The sequence below is a fragment of the Grammomys surdaster genome, unplaced genomic scaffold (genome assembly GCF_004785775.1).
Source record: "Grammomys surdaster isolate TR1022 unplaced genomic scaffold, NIH_TR_1.0 334, whole genome shotgun sequence".
NCBI classification, from domain to species: Eukaryota; Metazoa; Chordata; class Mammalia; order Rodentia; family Muridae; genus Grammomys; species Grammomys surdaster.
In genome coordinates, this window is record NW_021604753.1 from 6,576,982 (window position 1) to 6,599,781 (window position 22,800).

Below are 22,800 nucleotides of genomic sequence, written 5' to 3' on the forward strand. Positions count from 1 at the left end.
TGTGTGTGTGTGTGTGTGTGTGTGTGTGTGTGTGTGTGTGTGTGTGTGTGTGTGTGTGTAGATGCTATAGGTCACCTTTGGGTGTCATTCCTCCAAGTTTTACTTTTACACTTTGATGATGATGATAATGATGATGATGGTGGTGGTGGTGGTAGTAATGATGATGATAATGTTTGGTTTGTTATTTGTTTGATTCATTGTTTGAGACAGACTCCCACTATACCTAGCAATCTGGGGGATTGCTGTGTAGACCAATCTGGCCTTATAGGCACAGCCTGTCTCTGCTTCCTGAGTACCAAAATAAAAAGAGTCACCAGGCCCCAATTAAATACATTTTAAAAACTACTTCCATTTATTCATACGTATGAATACACATGCAAATAATGCACATGTGGATGTGAGAGGAGGAGTTATTGGAGTTGGTTCTCTTCTACCATGTAGGTCCTTGGGATCAGGTCATTAAGACTGGCGGCAGACTCCCTTACCCGCTGATCCATCCTGTTAGCTGCATTGATCTTTTAGATGGTCATTGAGGACACAGTACTAAGCCATACTGATGGAGCATGTTCTTCGGGCCTCTGTGCCAGTGGGGAAGGCCTGTACTAGATATGTCTGTCTTCACTCTCATAATCTCAGGTTTGTCATTTAAAGGGGAGTGAAAGAACAGATTTGATCAGTGTTCAACATCTCTTCCCATGTCCAATTCTAAAATCCTACTCTGGAATATACAGATCCCAGTGAGATACATAACCTTCCTTCCCTCTGGTTATTTTTATACTTAGGAATATATATATATATATATATATATATATATATATATATATATATATATCACAGTGAGATGTGACATATACAGATGAACCAGTAAATAACCAAATAAAGTAGAAAAGGCTCCAAAAGGATCTATCATGACTTCCTACTTTTTTAAAAAAAAAAACTGAATGTATGAAAGCACATTTAGAATCACATCATTTGGACACAACTCCTTTGCTTATGTTATATTAATAAGGATTAAATTAAAAGGAAAAGAGTCTCCGGTTCCTCCTACATTTGGCTGTTTGATTAGACAACCCTGGACTTTGGATAGTCATCTCTAAGGGTCTTTCCCTGATCTAGAGACTGTCATTTGAATCTCTCTATGGTCTACCATTCCACCCACTTCCAACTAAATTCGCACTCAGATGAAACAGCTAACAGAGATTCTAGAAGGCAGGGCTGTCATTACAGACTGAGTCTCATTAGAACATTATTTCAACTTTCAGGGCTTCAGTTTTATCACTGGGAAATGGAGGCAGAAATTAAAATGTATGTTCTTCAGAGACTTCATGAAGATATAGCAGAAAATGAAAGTAGTGAGGGAGATGCAGTATCATCTTCTGTGTCACTTAAACAAAAGGTTGAAGGAGGGGCAGGAAGTGTTGTTCTGGAAGATGAATTTGTCCTGGAAAGGGTGATTGTCTCTTTTAGAAAGCTGGTCCATCTCAGGGGACTATATCTGTTGAAAGTACATGAGAAGAGAATTCACTTCCAAGGAGAAGCCTGACTGGAGAAAATGTGTTTGAATCCACTGGTCGACAGTGCTTGTAATGACCATGGCAATGACGATGACATACTGAGTGAGTGCGGAGCTCAGGCTCCCGGTGAAGAGCTTCCCTCCAGAACCATGTACCCCAGGAAGCCAAGGCCTTAGTGACCACCCATCTTTCTCACTTTAGAGATAAGGCAAATGGAAAGTTGATAGTCTCTATGTATTGCCCGTATTCTTTCATGGATTAATTAACTGCACTAGGATTCAACTCTTAAACCTAAATTGGTGATTATCTTCTGTGTATCAGTGGAAAAGACTGATTAGCACATGTGTACATTAAAGAATATGAACAATAAATATAAGATCCTGTTTCAAATCATAACTGTCATAGGATACTGACATAGCATCCTGTCATAGGATACTGAGCTAAGCATAGAATCTCAACATGCTACTGTTGTGATGAGTCTTGGAGCTGATCAGGCCAAAAATGAACTCACAATTTAAATAGAATTATGGCTGCCACCTCTATCAAGCCAGTGCTTGCAATGAATCATCTCTAATTTCAATCAGAAATTAAGTAAGTAATAACATTTGTACCAGAGTATTGAATTATAGCATCCACCTCACCTTTAGTTGAGTGAGTATGATTAGTCCTCTGAGGAGATGAGAAAACCAAGGCCCAATGACATTAAAAGAAACCAAGTGTGGCTCCTGCAGGGTTTGTTTTATAGCGATGGCAGCTATTATGCAGCCAGTAACAGAATCTTAACATGGAACACTATGACCTTAGGGGTAAAAAAATGATAATTATAGCTACCAGCTAGTTGAAGCAGGTGGTAGCAGGGGAACATATTTTGAGAGATGCCAAACGTTTAAGAGGTTACTGAAGAAGGGTGAGTGGAAAGAAGACAGTAGCAGATGGGTGAAACCATGAATGGGTCATCAGAGGTATGGCGCCCTTCTGTCATCTTGGGCTAAAACATTTTAAGGTAAATTATGAAGATAACTAAGAAGAAAAATTACTTGGCTTTAGTTGTTTGAACTCCTTGAAATGTAGTCATTTGCCTCAACACCATGCATTATTGTAGAGCAAAACTAAGCCTAGATAGAATGCCAGAGAACTAGCAAGTTAAGAGTCTCTTCAGTTCTTACCCACCAACACCTCATCCCTCTGCCAGTAAGCACTTTTCCCCCTAACTATTTTGTATGTTAGTAAGTATGAAATGCACTACAATTCTGAAGAGCATTGAATTCCAGAGGTTACATCAATCACTGTGATCTACACTGGTGAGGAAAGTCATCAAGAGTCATTTGTGTCTGTCCGATGGCTTTTTTTTTTTTTTGCATGAAATTGCTGCACACAGATATAGAAATAATTTAGATGCCACATGCTAACAGGGACCAGTTCTGGAAAAGAAGTCAACCTGTGCTCTTAGGCTCAGGGGTCATAGCTTACTTTGATACTCTTAGAAATAGTAGGAGAGAATTTTAATGGAAAAAAATCATCTGATTTCAAAAGATAACAGGTTTAGCATATGCGCTAGTGTCAAAGAAGGTGGTAGAAAGGAAAAATTACCACCAATAAAAAATAACATCTAAAGGAAAACTATGGTAACAAAGGCGATGATTTTAAATTTAAATTTGTGTGCATGTGTGTGTGTGTGTGTGTGTGTGTGTGTGTGTCTGTGCATAAGTATGTATGTGTATGCTCCAGGGCATGAGTGTATAGAGGATACAGGTTAATAGCAGAGTAATCTTATATTCTCCACCTTGTTGTTGAGTGAGGTTCTTTCACTGAGCCTAGAGCTTTGCATTTCAGCTAGGGTGTCTGGCAAGGGAGCTCTAAAGATTTGACTGTATTCCCCAGTTTTGGGATTATAAGTGCATGCCACTGGGCCTTGTTTGTGCACAGTGGCTGGGAATCTGAATTTGAGTCCTCATGAGTATCCAACAAGAACTTTTCTCAGTTTGAGTGAGAGACATTTACAGATGTTTCATGAGCTACGATTATTCTGTCTTGGGTATGTTTCCTTCTGCTCTGCTGGATGGCTGTCATTTACCAAGCTCACTCTTTATTTGTAGTAGAAAGGGCTCACCCAGAGGCTATGGAGTCTGTTCTCTCCACAAGTTTCTGATCTACCTCCAGGAATCCAAGACTTTCTAAATGCTCATGGTGAGGCCTTGATGGCACTACTTAAAAGATAGATTTCATTTGCTTTTTTGTGGCCCATCAAGCCAATGATCTGCAACTGGAAAAGCATGTAATTAGGCCATGACATGACCAAAGGAACTGTTAGACCTTGTCACCTGCAGAAGTGGCTCCCCACATGGCTGTGACAGCCATGGTCTGTTGGGTTTTGAATGCCCTTAATTTCTCCGTGGTCCCTTGTTGGTCCAGTCTGCGGATTATTACAGGTCTATTTTTTAGCTGCCTCAATTACATATTCATCCAGCAGTGCGTAACACTAATGAAGCCATGGTAGGTTATGGATGAAAGATAACTAGTTCTAGAGGTAAAATTGGGCATATTTAAGGTGTATGTGTATGTGAGGAGTGTAGGATGTGTAATTATGTAAGGAGTGTATGTGTATGTGTGTGTGTGTGTGTGTGTGTGTGTGTGTGTGTCTGTGTGTCTGTGTATGCGAATGGTCTCTGAGTTAAAAAGAAGAGGAAATCAGGAATTAGGCCCTTTTATAACATCAGTATTGCTTTTTGCTGTTTACAGTATGACATTTATGGGCCCAAACTTCAAGCCCTTTCTGCTTCCTTCTTTACGATTTCAGAATCATCTTAATTGTTCTCAAATTAAATCAATGACAACTTAAAGGGTATGTTGGGAAAAAATATAATTAGCATTGTTGTAACTCTTTGAATGTAAAATCAGGACAATTTTAACGAGACAGTAATGTATGCATGTGTTTTACTAAAGAATTTGCTTTTGCTGGCATTTGAGTCTTAGATCATGGCTCTCTCGGAAATACCTTTTTTTTTTTTTTTTTAAATATCCTAGAACTATCTGAAGCAACTAACTTCTTTTTCTCTTATTGAAGGGGTTACATGTCACTCAAAATGGTGACTAATTATAGAAATAAACTTTCAATGAAAAAAAAGGACCTAAAAATAAGACAATGTACATACACATATCTATGTAGACATGTGCCTGTGTGTGCACATGAGCATGCACACGTATGTACGTTTTCAATATAGAGGTTTTGTAAAATCCAGAGTATAGTTTCAGCAGTGGCACTGGGATACAAATGAATATAAATAAAGACACTGGTGACTTACTCCTGCTACATTCCTATTGTAAGGTAACACAGCATCTTTTGTTTAAAAAATGAGAATTGCTCATCACAGTGACAGAAATGACTTAAAACTAAAACCAAGAACAACCTCAGTGAGTTGCTATCACAGGCCACTGAGGAAAGGCTCTTTCTCACCACACTCCTTACCTGACAGTCAAGAGTAACCAACCAACAAACAAAATAAATAAAGAATAGATAGTACCAAAAAAAAAAAAGAGTGACTTTATCTATCTGGGCCCTGCCGGATGGTACTCCTGGGACTGCCCTGAGCCCTCATGTGCTTTGCCCTCAGTGCTCTGTTGACCTGGGAGTATCATTCCTGATTGGCATGACCAAGTTTTGTCATACATATCCTAGACTATCTAAAGAGATTTTTTTCCCTTATGAAGATTGAAAATGTAAACAGGAAGCAGCCAAGCAATTGTCAAGACTTATTTTCCTATGGCATGTTAAAAAAGGGAAATTGAGTATAAACTAACAGAAGAAGAAACAAAGGTTCCATGTCCTATTGTGGCCCATTCTGAGGGGAAGAAGATTTTAGCTACCTGGTAGAAAGAAGCCTGAGCAGAACTCACTAGTCCCCAAGGAGAGAGTAGATGGCCAAATTCCACTTTCCCAGCCCTCTTGACTCAGGAAAGCAGCACATCTGTGAACTTGAGACCTATCCTTACACATGTCCCTAACAACAGGTATGGGCTTGCTTCTGATGTCCTGGAATAGTGGAAATTCTTATCATACCTTGTTTGGAAAAGAATTGGGAAACCAGGAAATGCACCCACCCCTCCTCTGTGTTGTCTGTTCTCATTAAACAACCTACACAGTTTATACATTAAACTCTATATTCTACTGCATGGCTAGAAAAACAAAGTAAAGTCATCAAGTTCAGATGGTACAGCACTTTTGTGAATAACCTTAGTTATAATCACAAAAAGAAAAAGTTCTGGAGTGGTGAGCTTTTTATCCGGGATGCTCACTTATGCTTGATAGTGCCAAAACTAAACTTTCTATATATTTAAATTATAAAAGGATGCTAAGTAAAATGACATTTCATCCTCTTTCTTCTTTTCTCTTCCTTCCTTTTGTATTCCTTCCTTCCTTCCTCCCTCCCTCCCTCCCTCCCTCCCTCCTTCCTTCCTTCCTTCCTTCCCTCCTTCCTTCCCTCCTTCCTTCCCTCCTTCCTTCCTTCATTTCTTGCTTTATTGCTTTCTTATTTATTTTTGGTTTTTCAAGACAGGGTTTTTCTATGTAGTCTTGACTATCCTAGTACTTTCTTAGTAGACCAGGCTGGCCTCCAACTCACAAAGATCTTCTTGCCTCTGCCTCCCAAGTGCTGGGATTAGAGGCATGGGCCAGCAATGCCAGCCCCTGGCTTATCATGTTAAATAAAGCCATTTGCCTATTTTCATGGTAGAAATTTGGCAATCTTCAATCTGAATCCAGAAAATAACTCCCAAGATAGGCTGAGGGGCTATGCTACACAAATGGAAATAGACTCAGATAGCTCTGTGGCTTCAGTCATCAGGCTAAGGTTTTACTAAGAATGTAGTTCTGCCCTCTGTAGACTTGCTCGTGGTGAAACATAAGAGAGGAAAAGCTCATCTTCTGCTCCCTTATCCTTTCCATTTCTCTTTGCTTCCCTCTCTGATGACTTCTTTCCTTCCTTCTGGTTTTCTTCTCCTTCTACTCATTAATCTAAGGACCATCCATTTCTCTTCACATCCATCTGTCCATCTCCCCATCTACGTATGTTTCTATTTCTGTCTCTATCAACTATGGACTTTTAAACATGATACCAAGACATACCAACTAATGCCTATTAAAATTATGAAAAATACTAATCTGTATCTCTCTGAAGTGGATCCTCTATTCCATAAGACCAGCCGATGAGTTCCTGATCTCAATGGTGCTCAGCACCCACCATGACTGCCTGAACTCCTCAGGTCCTGGCTTTCTTCTGAGAGTTCTCTCCAAATTCTCAGAAGTTGCTATGAAGGGTGTAAGATGACAAGATTTTGCTTGGGTTTGTTTTAGGTTGAGATATATGGAATTGCCAATATTATACTTTCTTTTCTTATCATATAAAAACAACAAAACTTTCAGGGCTCAGACAATGAGCAAAATCGAAAGCAAAATCCTATCACTTGTAGTATCTTTACTTAGTCTAAGGATGTCTATGTGGCCTAGTTCTGCAAACCAATGTCAATACCACTGAGTCATTTGTAGATCTTTAGATTAAGTAAATACTTTATAGTTTCAGTTGACTTTTAATGAGCATTCTTACTCAGAAGATGTCTTTACAGAGTTATGAAGATTCCATTCTATCTGTGTTCCAGAGCATATTTTTCTTGCTTACTTTAAAAAAAATTTTTTTATATTATGAAACTCAAAAACCCTCATAATAAAAATGTAAGAAAATATATTTAGGATAAAAAATACCTGATAAAAATCAATTTTAACATAAACAGATTTCCTAAAAAGTGTCAACTAAGAGATAATATATTTCCAATGAGCACAGAACTTGATAGAAATCTTCCTTCCTATGCTATAGATTGTTATGACTCAAGTTTCAGTATTATGTATTTCCTTACTTACAAAAAATATTATATTTGTTTGAAAAGAAAATCATGTTTTAATTGATAGAAGAAATGTTCCCTGGTATAACTATATTTATTGTTAAACTTGACAGTAAAGCACTTTTTTTCTTAGTTCTTTTCTAACCACTCTGTGCCTAACTTTTCTCTTCCCTAATGTGGAGGGACATTTTCATGCACCAATCCTTAAGGAATGTTAGAGTATCAGCAAGCAGGACAAGCATGACCAGGCTATGTCTTCCTAGGCAGAGTGGTTTGTCAATGCTATATACACATCAGATATTCCCCCATTATGAGTGGTATAATTCATTGAACAGGGTACCTTCCCCCTCTTCCCACCGCCCAGTTGGACAGCCAAGAAATGCAACAAGGACCAAGCCATAAAACACAAGGAACCAAGAGCCAATCAATAAAGAGAGACCTGCACCTTAGGTTTATTCCAAGCAAGCCATTCATGGAGCTAATGTGATGGACCTGTCCAACCCAGCACGTACATACCACAAACACATCAGCAACACCAAGTGGCATGCAATGACCAGATGACCACAGGCCCCACCGCCATGCTCTAATTGGTTCAAGCTCATAAAACAATCTCCTTGAGAGTCTGGACAGTTGGCTTCCATTACACCAAAGCAAGACATTAACCAAATAAAGAACTGATCAGGTCAAGTGTTCACCAAATGTTTGTAAAATGTCAAAGAATACTGTTCACCTATCCCCACTCAATTCATCCAGAAAGCTGTGCTGCTACCTAAGTTCAGTTCAATCTTTGTGGCTTGGGAAAAGCTTGGCTTGCAGCAGATGGTCTTCATTCAGAAGATCAATACCCAGAAACTTTTGGGCTGCTCTGAGATGTCAACATGTGATCAGGAATCACAATCAGGAAGATGATGGGCAGGGAGCCGCAAGGCTCCCATTAAAGACCTCCAGGCAGCGCTGCGGTCCCTTTTGTTCACTACTTCTCAAAGGGTTCCTGAACTTTAAGTTTATAAAGAGTGTAATTTGGGTTGAGTAAAGACAAAATCCTACCAGTGTGTGAGAGTAGGGGTGGGGCGGCAATGGAGACTTGTCTCCACTTTGGAGAAGACTGTAGGGTCAGTCACAGCGAAGGGATGTTGCTGTATTGCTTTTGATTAAATTGACAACAAGTGACTATTTCTCAAACATGCTCCACTTGTCTTATTTCCCTCCAAGTTTGAACGGGATTCGTTTGGTTTAGAAGTTTATCTCTTTGTCTTCCTGTCTGTCTTCCGGAGATGAGGAAGTAAGGGTCTGCTCCTACACATGCTGTGATATGATAGTATAAAAATGCAAGACTTTATCATTGCCCTGGATAGCTTCTGCATCTTTAGTAGAGATTGAAAAGCTATTTTGATAGTTCCCCATTTCCCCCTGACTGTATTTTAATAAAGCCCCCTCCTTGTCTGCATTGATTAAAAATAAAAGGTACTACTGCTTAATAATGATAAATCAAACCAGAAATCTCATTTTAGAGATTGTTTTCTGGTAATTCACCTATTACTGAATTTACCTCAATGAATAATTCCATAGGTGACAAGTATTCTGCTCACAATAAAGTTAAATAGAGCCAGTAATCAATTTCCACAGCAACCAAGAGGACCTAATGTGCAAATATCGCTAATAAACAGCAAGAGGCCAATTACATGGAAAAGAATATAGTTAGTGGGTTCCTTCATCTGCAACTGTTATACTAAACTGGGAGTTGCAGTTATTAAAGATTTACCAATCCAAAAATGAGAGTAATATTTTCAGTAGAATACATCACCAATGAGAACTCTCAATAATTTTAAAATTGTAGATTTTATACAGATATTTGGATATATGGTGTTCCACAATGCAGAGCATTTTCACAGTTTCAGATGGATGCAAGGGGATATGGTGAGCCTTCTCAGTAACTCTAAGAATAGTATTAAATGTTGTTTGTTTGTTTGTTTATCAAGTGTCTAAATTAGTCCTATTGAAGAAGGCGATTTAAAGTCTATCCTTGTAATTAACCTTCTTTCAACTTGGGGCTAAATGCACTTATTCTTAGGAGAGGCAAGATAAACACTCAGAGAAATAAATCTGTTTAAGATTCTTATAATTATACAGCAGGCTAAAGTTACTATGATTATAATTACATACAAAGTGGGCGTTTGAGAATTTAGCATCTAGAGATATTTTCATAAAATAATTAAGGGCTGTAGCTGAGCCACATTAAAATTGAGACTGTGTGGATCTGCAGTACTTGGAATTTAATAACATTTAAGCCTTTTCATTTGTAGAATGATCTCAAGTATTTCAAGATTCTCATCATTTTTATTAGCCTTTTTGACCCTCTCAATTGTCCTAACCCCGTGTCAGAGAATACTGAAGATAACAATTTACATGAAGCATCTTGCATCTTGCCAACTGATGATTGGATAAATGGATAATTCAAGTATTTACAAGTGTGTCTGGCCAGTGGCTTGGATGTCTTTGAAGATTCTCCACAATTTGGAAAATGGGTTATGCGTGCTCATGAGAAAATAGTGATAATTCCTGTGTGTAGCCAGACAGCAAATCTTAGCTCGTTTTTGATGAGTTTGTGCATGCGGCTAAGTATGGCATCTTAAATTCAGGGATTTCTTTTGCTTTATTAAACTGCAGGAGAATTCTGCAGCTGCTATGTGCTATCAACCCTTCTTGGGAGAAATGGGATGGAGGTGCAGGAAAAGTACACCACAGCAAACCTGGAGGTACTGCATAGGCACAAGCTAGGCGGGAGCCCAGTGTCTTCTGACAGTTCCCATTCACGGGCCACACCCCTTGCCTGCTTGCTTACCTGTCTGACCCAGCATGCCTCAGCCACACATGCAAATCGTTACTATTATTATTTTATTCATGAAACAGATCCTCAAATTAAAATAGTCATCACGAAAATAAGCACCCTCCAGGACATTCTTGCATGCAGAGCACCTGAACATTCACATTGACGTCCTCAGAGAACAGAGCCAGAAAATTGCATTCAATATGGAAACACACACATTTTGGGTTGTTTGGTTGGTTTGCTGCCCTGCAGGCACCTATATAGATATAGCTATAACTGTTTTAGAAACCGTCACATTGCCAAAGTCTGGGGACCAAGGCATTCACACACACCCATCCAGAGTTCTGCATTTCTCAAATACACTTCTGTACCTCCAGCTGCCAGTCTTCATGCGAGGTGTGCAGTGCAAATGAAAGTTGGCTTATGTTTGTAAGTTTGGGCACTGCCCAAACTGGGCAGTGCCAAGATCAATGAATCTCCTTATGAAAGCCAGGTGTACTGCCCATTCATTTATTTTGAATTCAATGGAGCAGAGGGGAAAGTTTTCCTGAGGGTCATGTGGGAAAGGAAGGAAGCCTTTAGGCTTATTAGCATCTTGTCTTCTTCCTATGCGCTAGATGAGACTATGCTCTTACAGAGAAGGCTATGAGATGGTTGTACTGTAGTGTGTGTGTGTGTGTGTGTGTCTGTGTGTGTGTGTGTGTGTTTACATGTACAAGATACATGGATATAGGAATAAGGAGAACTGAAAAACAGCTATCCAGGGACAGAGCAGATTTTCTCAGCCTTGCATCAGACAGGGTGAGGAATTCACAGTGAGCAAGGCTTAAGCATCCATCTCCTCTTCAAGTATCTTGTGTAGAACTTCACCACAGACCCTAACTTTTAGGGGTTTCCTCCTCAGTAGTCATGCATTTGATTTCAAGCAAGACCAAATGAGAATCCTGCCCCACCAGCTGTCTTCAAGTCATCTAGAGAAGGAAGACCCTTACCTGTCACTGTAGGCAGCGGCAGTGGCAGGGGTGGGCTGGGCGTAGCGGTATGCAGCATAACCACCCTACAATATAAGAAGAGAGGAGGCTTAGGACTGCAGAGCCTAGTTCAGTGACACCCAGCGGTCAGGAGCCCACACCAGCACAGCAGGTACCCATGTCCACCCATCCAAGGTTGAGGTTAATGAAAGCTTAGTAACAGAGCAGAAGTCAAAAACACTGAAGAGAGAGGAGGTTGAAGAACAGGCCTGGCTGTGTGTTAAAGGTTAGAAATCCTAAGCATATCTTCTGAAGTCAGAGCCCCGAGCCCTTTGGAAGAAATGCGCCTAAGTGTTAATGGCGATGGTCTCTGGTGAGGATTATGTAGTCTTTCTACTTTTCTGAACTTTCCAGGTTTTCAGAAATGACCTTAAAAAAAATTTAGAAAAAAAAAAAGAAATGACCTTGCTTTACCATAACTTACCAAATATTAATCTAAATTTTATTAAATAATCTTTGATCATTTCTTGATAGAAAGTAAGAACTCTCCTGCCTCATATTGAGTGTAGAAACCAGATCATCAAATTCCTTAGTAATTGTGTGTGTGTGTGTGTGTGTGTGTGTCTCTGTGTGTGCGTGTGGTCATTTAATCATGGATGGTTTTGTAGAAGGCTTTATTAACATTCCACAATTATTATAAAAGTAAACAATTGTCAAAAATTCTGTCTTCTCAGCTGAAAATATCACACTGCTGCTTGTTACATGTATCACACAGCTACAGGTCACACATATCACACTGATACAGGTAACACATATCACACTTCTCACACACATTCAGATGTAGAATTTGGCTCAGGGAATGGGAATATGATAAAGCCTTCCAATTTGCAAATAAAATCATTAAGAGAAAAAAATCTGCAAAGGAAAATAATTAACATTTAGTTCTGTGTACTAGTAATTGCCATTGTTCAATTAAGCAAAGAGGAAGCACAAATGGGCTTATTGAGGAGGAATCGTGTGCAGTGGAGCATTGATTATCAAACCCAGAAAAGAACAGCTTGCTCAACAGACCAGGGCAACGTGTCAGCCACCCTGGAATGAGCTCAGCACAATTAACACACTGGACCCAGTGTCCAGAGGCAACAGGGGCTTTTCCAGGATCTAATGAGAATTCACAGTACTGCAATCCTCCAAGGGATGGGTCCTCACCCTCACTGTGAGGGGCTAGCTCAGGGTAAAGTGCTGTGCCAGAGGGCTGACAACTGCAAAATGCCCAATGACAGGAGGGCAAAGTTGACAAGCGACATACATGTGGCCACGTACACAGGGATGAAGCAAGGGTACAAAAGTAACTTTAAACACACAGGAAACAGCTCTCAATAGTTTCTACCACTGTGACTCACTAAAATTCTCCGTCAGGTATCAAAAGAGCCAGTTTTTCTATGGGGAAATTTGTTCCTTGGATCAGCCTTAGTAAAGATACACCTAAGACATCTTGGTGGATAATCACCAATAATACAGAGCCAGGAGTTTTTGTGTCAGCTTTCCTTAAGGAAAAAAAAAATGTGTAATTTAAAACAAAAAAGGTCTTAGCCAGACACCACCTGGTGCTCCAAACACAGTGTTCTCTAATGAGGGATGGGGAGCTCATTAAATGTGCTGAAAAGTCATAAAAACAAAGCAGGTGTCAGACTGGCAATGAACTCCAGAGGAGGACGGCTGGCCAAGGAGAAACCAGGGCACTGGTTTCTAGAGTTGTTCGTTTAATCTGCTTCACTATTTTTCTTGGCTTTCATGATATATCAGAAAGATATAAATATGCAGGTATGTGCATTAAATTTAATGAGGTAGGAAGGGGTTAGAACTGACCAGCCAATGGCTGTGAGGTGTTAGCTGCAATTGGATGAAGTGTGTGTGTGTGTGTGTGTGTGTGTGTGTGTGTGTGTGTCTGTGTCTGTCTGTCTGTCTATCTTTCTGTCTATCCAGAGGTGGAAAAAACCCTAAATGTATACTAGCTTCTAAGTAAATTCTAAATGGTTTGGCTCAGATTATATATCTGTCTCTCAACGTTTGCAGAAGAATCTGCCATGAGATTGGGTAGAAAACATGTCTAACGGAGGTAATTAATATGGGTTTCACGGCCTAAAAGCTTGATACTTATCATGGGAATGCAGACGTAGCTATGAATGCCTGCATTGTACTTTTATAAAACATTTCTTCTTTTGTTAACTTTAATTTTGAGATTATAATTTGATTATAATATATTTCTTCCTTCCCTTTCCTTTCTCCTACTGAAAGTCAAAAGTTTGGCAATGATCTTTCTCTCCTATATTTTCTTATGGCTTCACCATTGAGAGGAAATCAGTCTATGCCAAGCAGGCGTACATGGTAAATACCCTGAGCTTGTTTCTCTTACTTGGGATATTTGCTTTTAAGTATTCTCATTTGTTTTGCTTTGTTTTTGAGACAGGATCAAATGTAGCACAGGTTAGCTTCAAACTTGTTATGGAATTAAGAATTAACTGGAGTTTCCAATAACCCAGTCTCCTTTCTTTGAGACCCTGAAATTACATCTGCTTTCGAGCATGCCTGGTTCATGTGTGCCAAGGCAAGCGCTGGATCAAGCTGGCTACATTCTCAGTCAAGTTTAGGTTTTATTTTTTATCCATGTGTATTTATGTGAATATATGAATATATATGGCTAACCATCTTAAGTGTTTTCTTATCGCTTGGAATGTGGGGACTACATTTAGTTGAAGTTTCAGTTTACTTATCTTTCATTAATTTGATTTGCTTTTACCTTGTTTATATTGTGTTACTAGGATCTAGTAAATGCTGAAGAAATGCTACACTTTTAAGCTATTTCCCAAGTCTGTCATAAAGACAAAAAGAAAAAGAAAAAAAGAAGAAAACTTGCTTACTTTCTATTGTGAGACGGTGTTATATAAATATAAAGTTGACCTTGAGCTGATTCTGAAGGCCAAGCAAGTTTTGAACTTGTTATCCTCCTGACTCTACCTCCCAAACACTGGGATTACAGTTACAACAATCTGACTAGTTAAGTAAATAAATCACTGCGTGTTGTATGCATGTTTATGTATGTGCAGCTGTGTGTGCACATGAGAGCACATGTGTTTGCAGCCACAGGACAACATCCTCAGACACTGTCTCCTCTCTCTCTCTCTCTCTCTCTCTCTCTCTCTCTCTCTCTCTCCTCCCCTCCCCTCCCCTCCCCTCCCCTCCTCACCCCTCCTCTCCCCTCCTCTCCCCTCCCCCCTCCACTCCCCTCCTCTCTATCTCTGTTTCTTTTATTTTAAGAATTGTGGTGGGTCTCTCATTAGTCTAGAATGTGCCAACCAAACTTTCTGACTTTCTAGCTCTGTGATTAGAAAGAGATGCCTTCATGCTTGGATTTAAAAATCAAACAAATAAACAAAAGAAATGCAAAACCCCTCAGTTCTGACTTTAGTTCTGACTTGCAAAGCAAGCACTTTACCAAAGGGGTACTCTCCTTTGTATTTAAAAGAAATTTAAAAGAAATTGTATTTAAAAGCAAGCATCTACTGGGCTGGTGGCTATAGTATTGGTCCCTGCTCTATGTGATATTGGGGTGAGAAGTATTTGGTGACTTGATCATGCCACCTCTCTATACTACCCACAGTCTTTCCTAGTTTTCTTCTGCATGAAATCCATATTTCAGCAATGGTGGGGCTGTGTGTTAACTCAGTGTATACGCACACCCTGTAAAATGGCCCACAGATACAAATTGCTTTAATTTGCTTTTCTAAAAGGTGACTCAGATGGGCTGCATTGTTCTGTGCTCGGCAGCTTGCAGAGCCAGAGCTTCTACATAGGTTTTGCTGATGTCTGAAAAATGAGGTCTGCTTCTGTTTGAGGTCAGCAAACCTAGGTCTTGGTATGTCTGGTGACTCCAGATCCAGTGACAAAAATAATGTCATGGAAGAGGAGATTTTTTTTTCCTTCTTAAAACCAAAGGGGGAAAAGTACAGTACAGTTTTATCTATTCTACTCATAATATGTATGTGTGTGTGTGTGTGTGTGTGTGTGTGTGTGTGTGTGTACGTGCATATACACACACTTTACTGGAGAATGAACCCAGGGCTTTATGAATATTAGGCAAGTGCTCTATTACAGACTTACAAATCCAAGCCGTCTTCTGACTTCAGGTTTGAAAGTTTCTCCTTAACTGGCCCATGCTAGTATGGGCTTACTCTGTAACCAGCATTGCAATCCTCTTGCCTCTGACTCTTAAGTGCTGAGATGACAAGCCTGTAGCATGAAGCCATCTTGGCTACCATCTTTCACTCTCTATGGCATGTTTAATGGTGCTGTAGACCACATTTGAAGAATCTTTGCCAGTGGTGGATGAATGTGTTGACCTTTTTGTTTTCTTTTTCTTCCTTTTTTAAAAAATCTTCCTACAGATTTACTGGTTTGAGGTGGGGTTAGCAAGTGGAACGAAAATGTCTGAGTACCTCCAGTGAAAGCAGGTATAGGTGATACTAGCTATGGAATTCCTCAAGGCTAGAGGCATATACAGTTTTTGATTTAATGATTCTAGAGTATTCAAAGAACCTACCAATGATTGTGGGGAAAATCTATTCTAACAAACCCTAAAATCTTCCACCTTATGGCCTGTGTGAGCGTATGTATATGCACATGCCACGGTGTGGGTATGAATGTTACCTTGGGTGTTGGCCCTGGCTTTGCACCTTATTGCTGAGTACTATGTACACTAGGCTTGCTGCTCTATTGGCTTCTTGGAATCCCCATGTCTTTGCCTTATCTCTCCACAGCAGTGATGAAGCAGACAACTGGTGCTATATCTGGCTTTATCTGGTTTCTGGAAGATTCAAACTTTGGTCCTCATATTTACACAGCAAGTGCTTTACATGCTGAACCATCTCCTTAATTTGAAAATTCTTTCTTCTGATGGATTTAGATACATTTTAAGTCAGGACTTATTATTATTATCATCATTTTTTTATTATTCGCATGTGTATTTGCTTGTGTTTGTATATGTAGTGAATGTATGAGTGTGTGCATGTGGTATGGTGTGTATTTTTTATGGCTGTTATGCACACATACCACAGTATGCACGTAGTGGATGTGGCTGTGGTGTGTGTATATGTGGATGATGTGCTATGGTATAGTGTGTGTGTTGTAGTAGGTGTGCTGTGGGGAGTATGTATGTGCATGTAATAGTGTGTGTGTGTGTGTGTGTGTGTGTGTGTGTGGTGTGCTCTGTGGTGTGTACATATGTGGTGAGCACATATACAGGTGTGTACATATAGAGGTCAGTGGACAACTCTCAGGAGTCAGGGCTCTCCGTCTATTTGTGTTTCTGTGACTCATACTCAAGTAGGTCGTCAGGTCTTAGCGGTTAACATTTTTACCTGTTGAGCTGTCTTCCTGGACATTTTTTTAAAAACGGTTTTTAAGTTTTATAATTCAAGAAATTGAAAACCACATTAGACCTCTAACATGGTAAATTCATGATCCATCCAAATCTATACATACAATGTTGATATCTGGAAGGAAGTGTCCCATCCCCATTGCGGACATATCAGAAGTAACAGGATAAATCTGCATTAAAACTGGAAAATTCAGTCAAGGCTCCACTGCTTTATGTTAGCAAACATTTGCCCTCCCGAGAATCATCTTGTTAGTCAGGATTTCAGAGCAAACCCACAACCACAGTGAAGAGTGCTTTCCATCAGTCAGGAATTCATACCTGTAGCAATTTATTGCCATACACTGGCTCTTGATACACTACTCTATAAGGAAACAGAGATGTGATGTTTTCAATGCAAAAACGAAATAAACAAAAGAAAGTGCACAAATCAGATAGCAACCCTGGAGCAATTCATTTACAAGTTTGCTTCTCTTAGTTCAGTATTGAGAGCAATTGGACAAACCAAAAGGAGGACAAGGCATGGTCCAGTCCTGGACTTGAAAATTCTTGCATTGACAGTTATAAGGAAGGTGAACGTGGAGCTCAAACTGTGTGGTCTGCATTTGGGATACATTGATATTTGTTTTTAAGAAAATAAAAAGATAATTTCATGGCTTCTCACTTTCCACTCTGCACCCCCAATAGTTTCAGTATTATGAATTTCTCTTATCTCACGGTTGGAATTTTCTGGCTCACCTGAGGACTTAGTTTTGATGTCAATGGCTTAGGGGGATAATATAACCTTTCAAGGACAACCCAGACTAACACAGCAAGTTTAGCCCTTTCTGCTCACACAGCAAAAGAGGCACTTCACAATTGCATTGTTCATACTGAGGACTTCAGTGGTATTTTAAATAATCTCGTCCAGTGAGTCTGTGGGTACACACAGGACAGATACATGTGGTACATACATCCTTTAAATGCTTAACTCAGGTCTCGCCTCAGTAGAGCAACATACAGATTGAGAATGACTGTGAAAGGAAACAGTTGCCCATAGGACTATTTCATGTGTGTCACTTGAGATGGAAGAGAAATAAGTCTCTGGATTCCATGGCAGATACAAAGTGGCTGACTATTTGAAGACATTTAGGGACCTGATCTATGGATCTGTATATATATATTTTTAAATGTCATCTGACTTTCCTTCTTTTTAACTGCAGTTACCTTTCCTCTTCCAAAATCCAAGAGCATGGAGGTATTCTTGCACAAATGTGTTTTAATTCCCTCTCATCCCCTCTTCCTTTCCCTCTACACCTCTCTCCTCTCTCTCTCTTTCCTTTCTCTTCTTACCTTTCTTCCTAGTTTCCGTTGTTCATTTGAATATCTCATGTACAGATATTACTGGCTAGTGATTTACTCTACTCTTTAGACATGTCTCTTTTTCTTTATCTTATTTTTCCTCCTCCCACCTTCCTTCCTTTCTTCCTCTCTCTCTCACCTTCTCTCTCCCTCCCTCCCTCCCTCCCTCCCTCCCTCCCTCCCTCCCTCCCTCCCTTCTCTCTCTCTCTCTCTCTCTTTCTCTCTTTCTTTCTTTCTTTCTTTCTTTCTTTCTTTCTTTCTTTCTTTCTTTCTGTCCATCTGTCCATCCATCCATCTGTCTGTCTGTTTGTCTGAGTGGCTATGTCTTGGGCAGAGAAGGAGGTCAGAATTCTATCTAACTCCTGGGCTTGTTATGTGTTTTCCAAGGTCTAGACTCTGATCCTCTGGATTGAACAGTAAATGTTCTTAACTGTAGGGCCATCTCTTCAGCACCACTCCCATATTATTTCATTATTACCTTCACATCCTCTCCCCTCCCTTTCTCTTTCTGAACCCTAGCATTGTAAATTAATCTGTTGTCCAGTGCTTAGGTCTTGAACTCTGTTTGCAGATCATGTAGGCACAAGACTCGGTATCAGGGAAGATTTGGAAATAAATTACTTCAACATTTATTTTTTTTTCTGAGGGAAAAGTTTCCTTCTCTGAAGAACATGGAGGTGGTAAAGTCTCTTTCTCTTGGGCTGTGGAAAGGAGGACATGCTGTGGTGTGGACTGGATGCTAAGTATCCTCTTGCATCTCAGCCTCTTAATCTCCCAATGTACTTTTGAGTCCTCCTAGTGACTGAGGATGGCCAGCCTAATTCTGATCCCTCCCTGGACCCCTAATGCTTATTAAACTTGGACCTCTGTCAACATAAAATCTTGCAAAGGAAAGGCTTGGGGTTTAAGTTGGAGGATTCATGATCTCTGTTCTCAAAGCTCCAGGCTCACTCCTGTTATTCCCATACTCACTCAGCATGGAATGAGGACACCTAGTCACCGCCAGTGTGACTTGAGTGAAGGAACAGTTTTGCAGAGACAGAGTTCCAACCAGGAGCTCTAACAAAAAAGCAGTGTGAAACACACTGGAATGTTGAGATGTGCATGCTGGGGCGGGGGTTCAGTGTTTCTCTTTCTCTTCAGAGGCATAGGGTATTGTTAATATGCTGGGTAATGTTAATATGCTATTCCTTCTTTTTACTCCTCCCCCTACTTCATCCTATTGCCTGATTTACTATTTTCTTAGCCCAATTTCCACCAGATATTCTTCACATCCTCATTGTTCTCCTATCATTTCTCTCCATCCCTTTGTCCATTTTCAACTATTGTTTCAGATCAGATGCTGTCTACTTTGATCCTCCTTGCAAATGTCAACCAGTATTTAGTTTCTACTCCTTGGCCAGTGTCTAGTTTTGTGATATCTACTGCTTCACCCATAAACAGGGGACCTGGCTCTGTAGGTCTGGAAAAGTCTATTTCTGCAATTTTCAATTAATATTACTCTTGCTATTGCTTCTTTATTATTTAATTTGACACATTTTTAATTAAAGTGAGTGTGATGGTTAATTAATTATCAACTTGATGGGTCTCTAGATTTACTAAGGAAATAAACTCTGGGTATATCTGATGGGAAGTTTCTTGATTGGGTTAATTGAAGCAAGAAAACCCATCCTAAGTGTGAATGGCACCCTCCATGGGCAGGGTGCTCAGACTGAATAAAAAGAAGAAAATGGAGTGAGCACAGGCACTCATGGCTCTCTGTTTCCTGACTGGGGATGCCATGTGGCTACATGTAACTACTACCATGATTTCTAGTCATGATTGACTGAACCCTCAAACCTGATCCCCAATAAACCTACCCTTTCCCAGAAGTAAAAAGATTAACTAATGACTTTATTTCAATTTTTGATAAAATGTGTGTTATCATTCATATTTGGTATGCTATTTATAAAAATAGAATATCTACTTTTTAAAAGAGAAGTGTGTATTTTAGCCCCCAACTCCAGAAAAGGGCTTTGGTGTCAGATAATCCTACCCATCCCATGTTCTGTCTAGAATCTCCTTTGTCTCTGATATGTAGCCTTCTGAGTAGCACGTAAGCTTTTCTCAGAGCCTACATTCTGTCAGGACACCTCCCCTAGATAGCTGATTTCACCATAGCTTCTCCTGAGCATAAGGTCCATGGTACTTCTTGACAAGACTACTCTCTCTAGCTGTCTCCAGGTACCAATGACCATCTGTCCCTCTTCCTTCAACCTCCACTTCTTTGAAAAGTTTAAGATCATTGTAGGTAGGAGCTTGTTGTAGTGATCTGGAAGGTCTTTCTAATCCTTGGTGCCCTGGCAGTATCAAAAGTCCCAGAAATGCCTAAGAGATTCAACTTTGGGTGACAGGGTATAGAGACCTTGGAGGACAAGGTGGTGAGGAAGGAGATATCAGGGCATAAGGCACAGGGCAGTGAGTTCAGAGAGTCCTCTCCTGTTAGTGTCTGATAGGCTGAAAGGTGGAGAAGGGATTGAGCAGGAAGAATGTGCCTTGATTAAAAGAGACCAAAGCTAGGTACGTGGTCTTTTACTTAATGGATTATAGAAAAGTAAGAGACTAAAACCTCAAGGAGAGACTGATTCGGCTTATACATTCATGAACCTATTTATTGTACAATATTATGATAAGATTGTAGGCATAGGCCAGAGACTTTTCTTTAAATAAGACAGAATCTGAAATGATTTTCAAGAGATCTCTCTAGCCACTTTAAAATGTGTGGGACTCACTGTTCAGATGGATACCTCAGCGGGGCAGTGCGACTTGTGGCTTAAATCCACACATTCAGAATGATGTTCCTACTGAGACTGAGCTTTGTTCTGTGAATTCAAGAGTGTAGGAAATAATTCATGCCATTTACTTCCTTTGAAGTTAGAGCTGCCCACGGTCCCCTGCTCTGCCGCTGAGGTGGGAGGTCCCAAGGTCTAGTTCCCTTCTATCTCAAAGGGTCACACCCCCACAGCAGCACTGTGCTATCATGATCTGTATGAGCCCAGAGGACAAACACTGGGCAAATGAGGGGCTAACCCACTACTTCAGCAGGGTTACCTCATCATATATTTGGAACAGACACTTAAAAGTCACATTGTTTTTATGATATAAAATGCAGAAAACTGGGATGGGCAGATTGAAAAGAAAGCAGCTTGCACAACATAGGCACTAGGCAGCAAAGCCTGATGACCCCCTGATCTTACCTGAAAGCTTCACACTGATAACCTTGGTGATAGCACAGGGGATCTGAGTGTCTGGGTTACAAAGGCTCATAAAAAGGGTGGCATGCTGACACTCTGAGCCTGCTTTGTTCTCTCTGCTCTATGGATTTCTGATGTAGGCTCTACCACCCCAGAATTTACAGTGTCAATGCCAGAATCTTTCCATTACTTCTCTGTGCACTCGATCTCACACTCTGTGTTCCTGTCTCTCTGCCTCTCTGTCTCTGCCTCTGTGCCCCCCCCTCACTTTCTTTCTCTCTCTCTCTCTCTCTCTCTCTCTCTCTCTCTCTCTCTCTCTCTCCCTCCCTCCCTCCCTCCCTCTCCTACTCCCTCTCTCTCTCTCCCTCTCTGTCCCCATCCCCCTTCCCTTCTCTCTGTGTGTACAAATCCACACATAATGGGAGTGTGCCCACACATGTGCAGAAGCCAGGGGTTGACATCAGGTACCACTCTCAATCAAATCTCTGCCTTACTTTGTGATACAGGGTCTCTCACAGAACCTGGAACTCACTGCTTGAGTGGGCTGGGTGTCCACTAAGTCCTGCTAAGCCTGGACTTTTATGTTGGTACTGGAACTCTGAACTCAGTTTCTCATGTTTGCATGACAGTCACTTTACTGACTAAGTCATCTCCCCAACCCTGTTTCTTGTTGTTGTGGCATCCTTGCCCCTGTCTAACATTTTCTTCATATTCTATAAGAATCTACCAGTCCATAGGAAGGAAATCCATTTGAAATATACATGGGAGATCACAATTAATAAATTATTTCACATATGAGAAACTGAGGCTAGAGAGGTGGATAGACAATAACTGATGGCTAAATTAAAATGTTTTTATTCTTAACTAGGGATTCCCATATATCTTTCTTCTTGAACAGATGTTAATACAGGCAGTTTTATTTCTAGTGGATTTTATCTCTAAAGTACAACCTGCCACCTCCCAAGTTTAAGGACATAATGATGAAAACTCAATTTCAGTGATGCTAGGTTCAGCCCACTCCAGGCTACACAGAGGCTGTAGCTACGGATTGACTCTCTAATTCACTTTATACCTGAGGATAGGACCAGGCTCTCCCCACCTCATCCTTGAAATGGCATGAACTGAAGTTCTGTAGAAAAAGGGCACAGGAGGGGCATCTTAAGTTTCATGACAGAAGGAAGTCAATTGTTCTCAGGATAAATGAAGGGCATGTTCATTCATGCTAGTCTGGCAAGAGGGCAAAAATTGTCCTAACCCGAAAGTGATAGCAAGTGTCTCAGATGCAGTCAGAATGAAACTAAGCCCATCACTGATGGAGACTGTTACCTTGATGCAAAACTGCAGCACCATGAGACTCAATGCGATACAGTAAAATAACCAGGCCCTCCTGCTTTCTACTAAATAGCATCAGTCTGCACAAAGATAAGGTTGGATTTTTCTTACCTAGTGTACGAAAAACAAGTACGATTCTGTTTACTTACTTAGGGTCATTAATGGTACATGGTAAGTGTGTGTGTGTGTGGGGGGGGGGGAGGGGGGGGACCTAGATACAGGGAGGGGGAGAGGGATAGTGAGGGAGGGAGAGGGA

General features: G+C 40.4%; 1 protein-coding gene across 3 annotated transcripts in view; it reads right to left on the minus strand.

The window, feature by feature from the left end:
* The window catches only part of Rbfox1 (RNA binding fox-1 homolog 1), a 176,113-nt gene that overhangs the window by 23,861 nt on the left and 129,452 nt on the right, over positions 1-22,800 (minus strand). For 2 of the 3 annotated variants that reach the window (XM_028778317.1, XM_028778318.1), the window contains exon 10: positions 11,226-11,290. In XM_028778317.1, the coding sequence (XP_028634150.1) occupies positions 11,226-11,290 (65 nt within the window). Of the gene's footprint in view, positions 1-11,225; positions 11,291-16,959; positions 17,003-22,800 lie in introns of all 3 variants that reach the window. The other variant, XM_028778316.1, reaches the window with a different exon arrangement.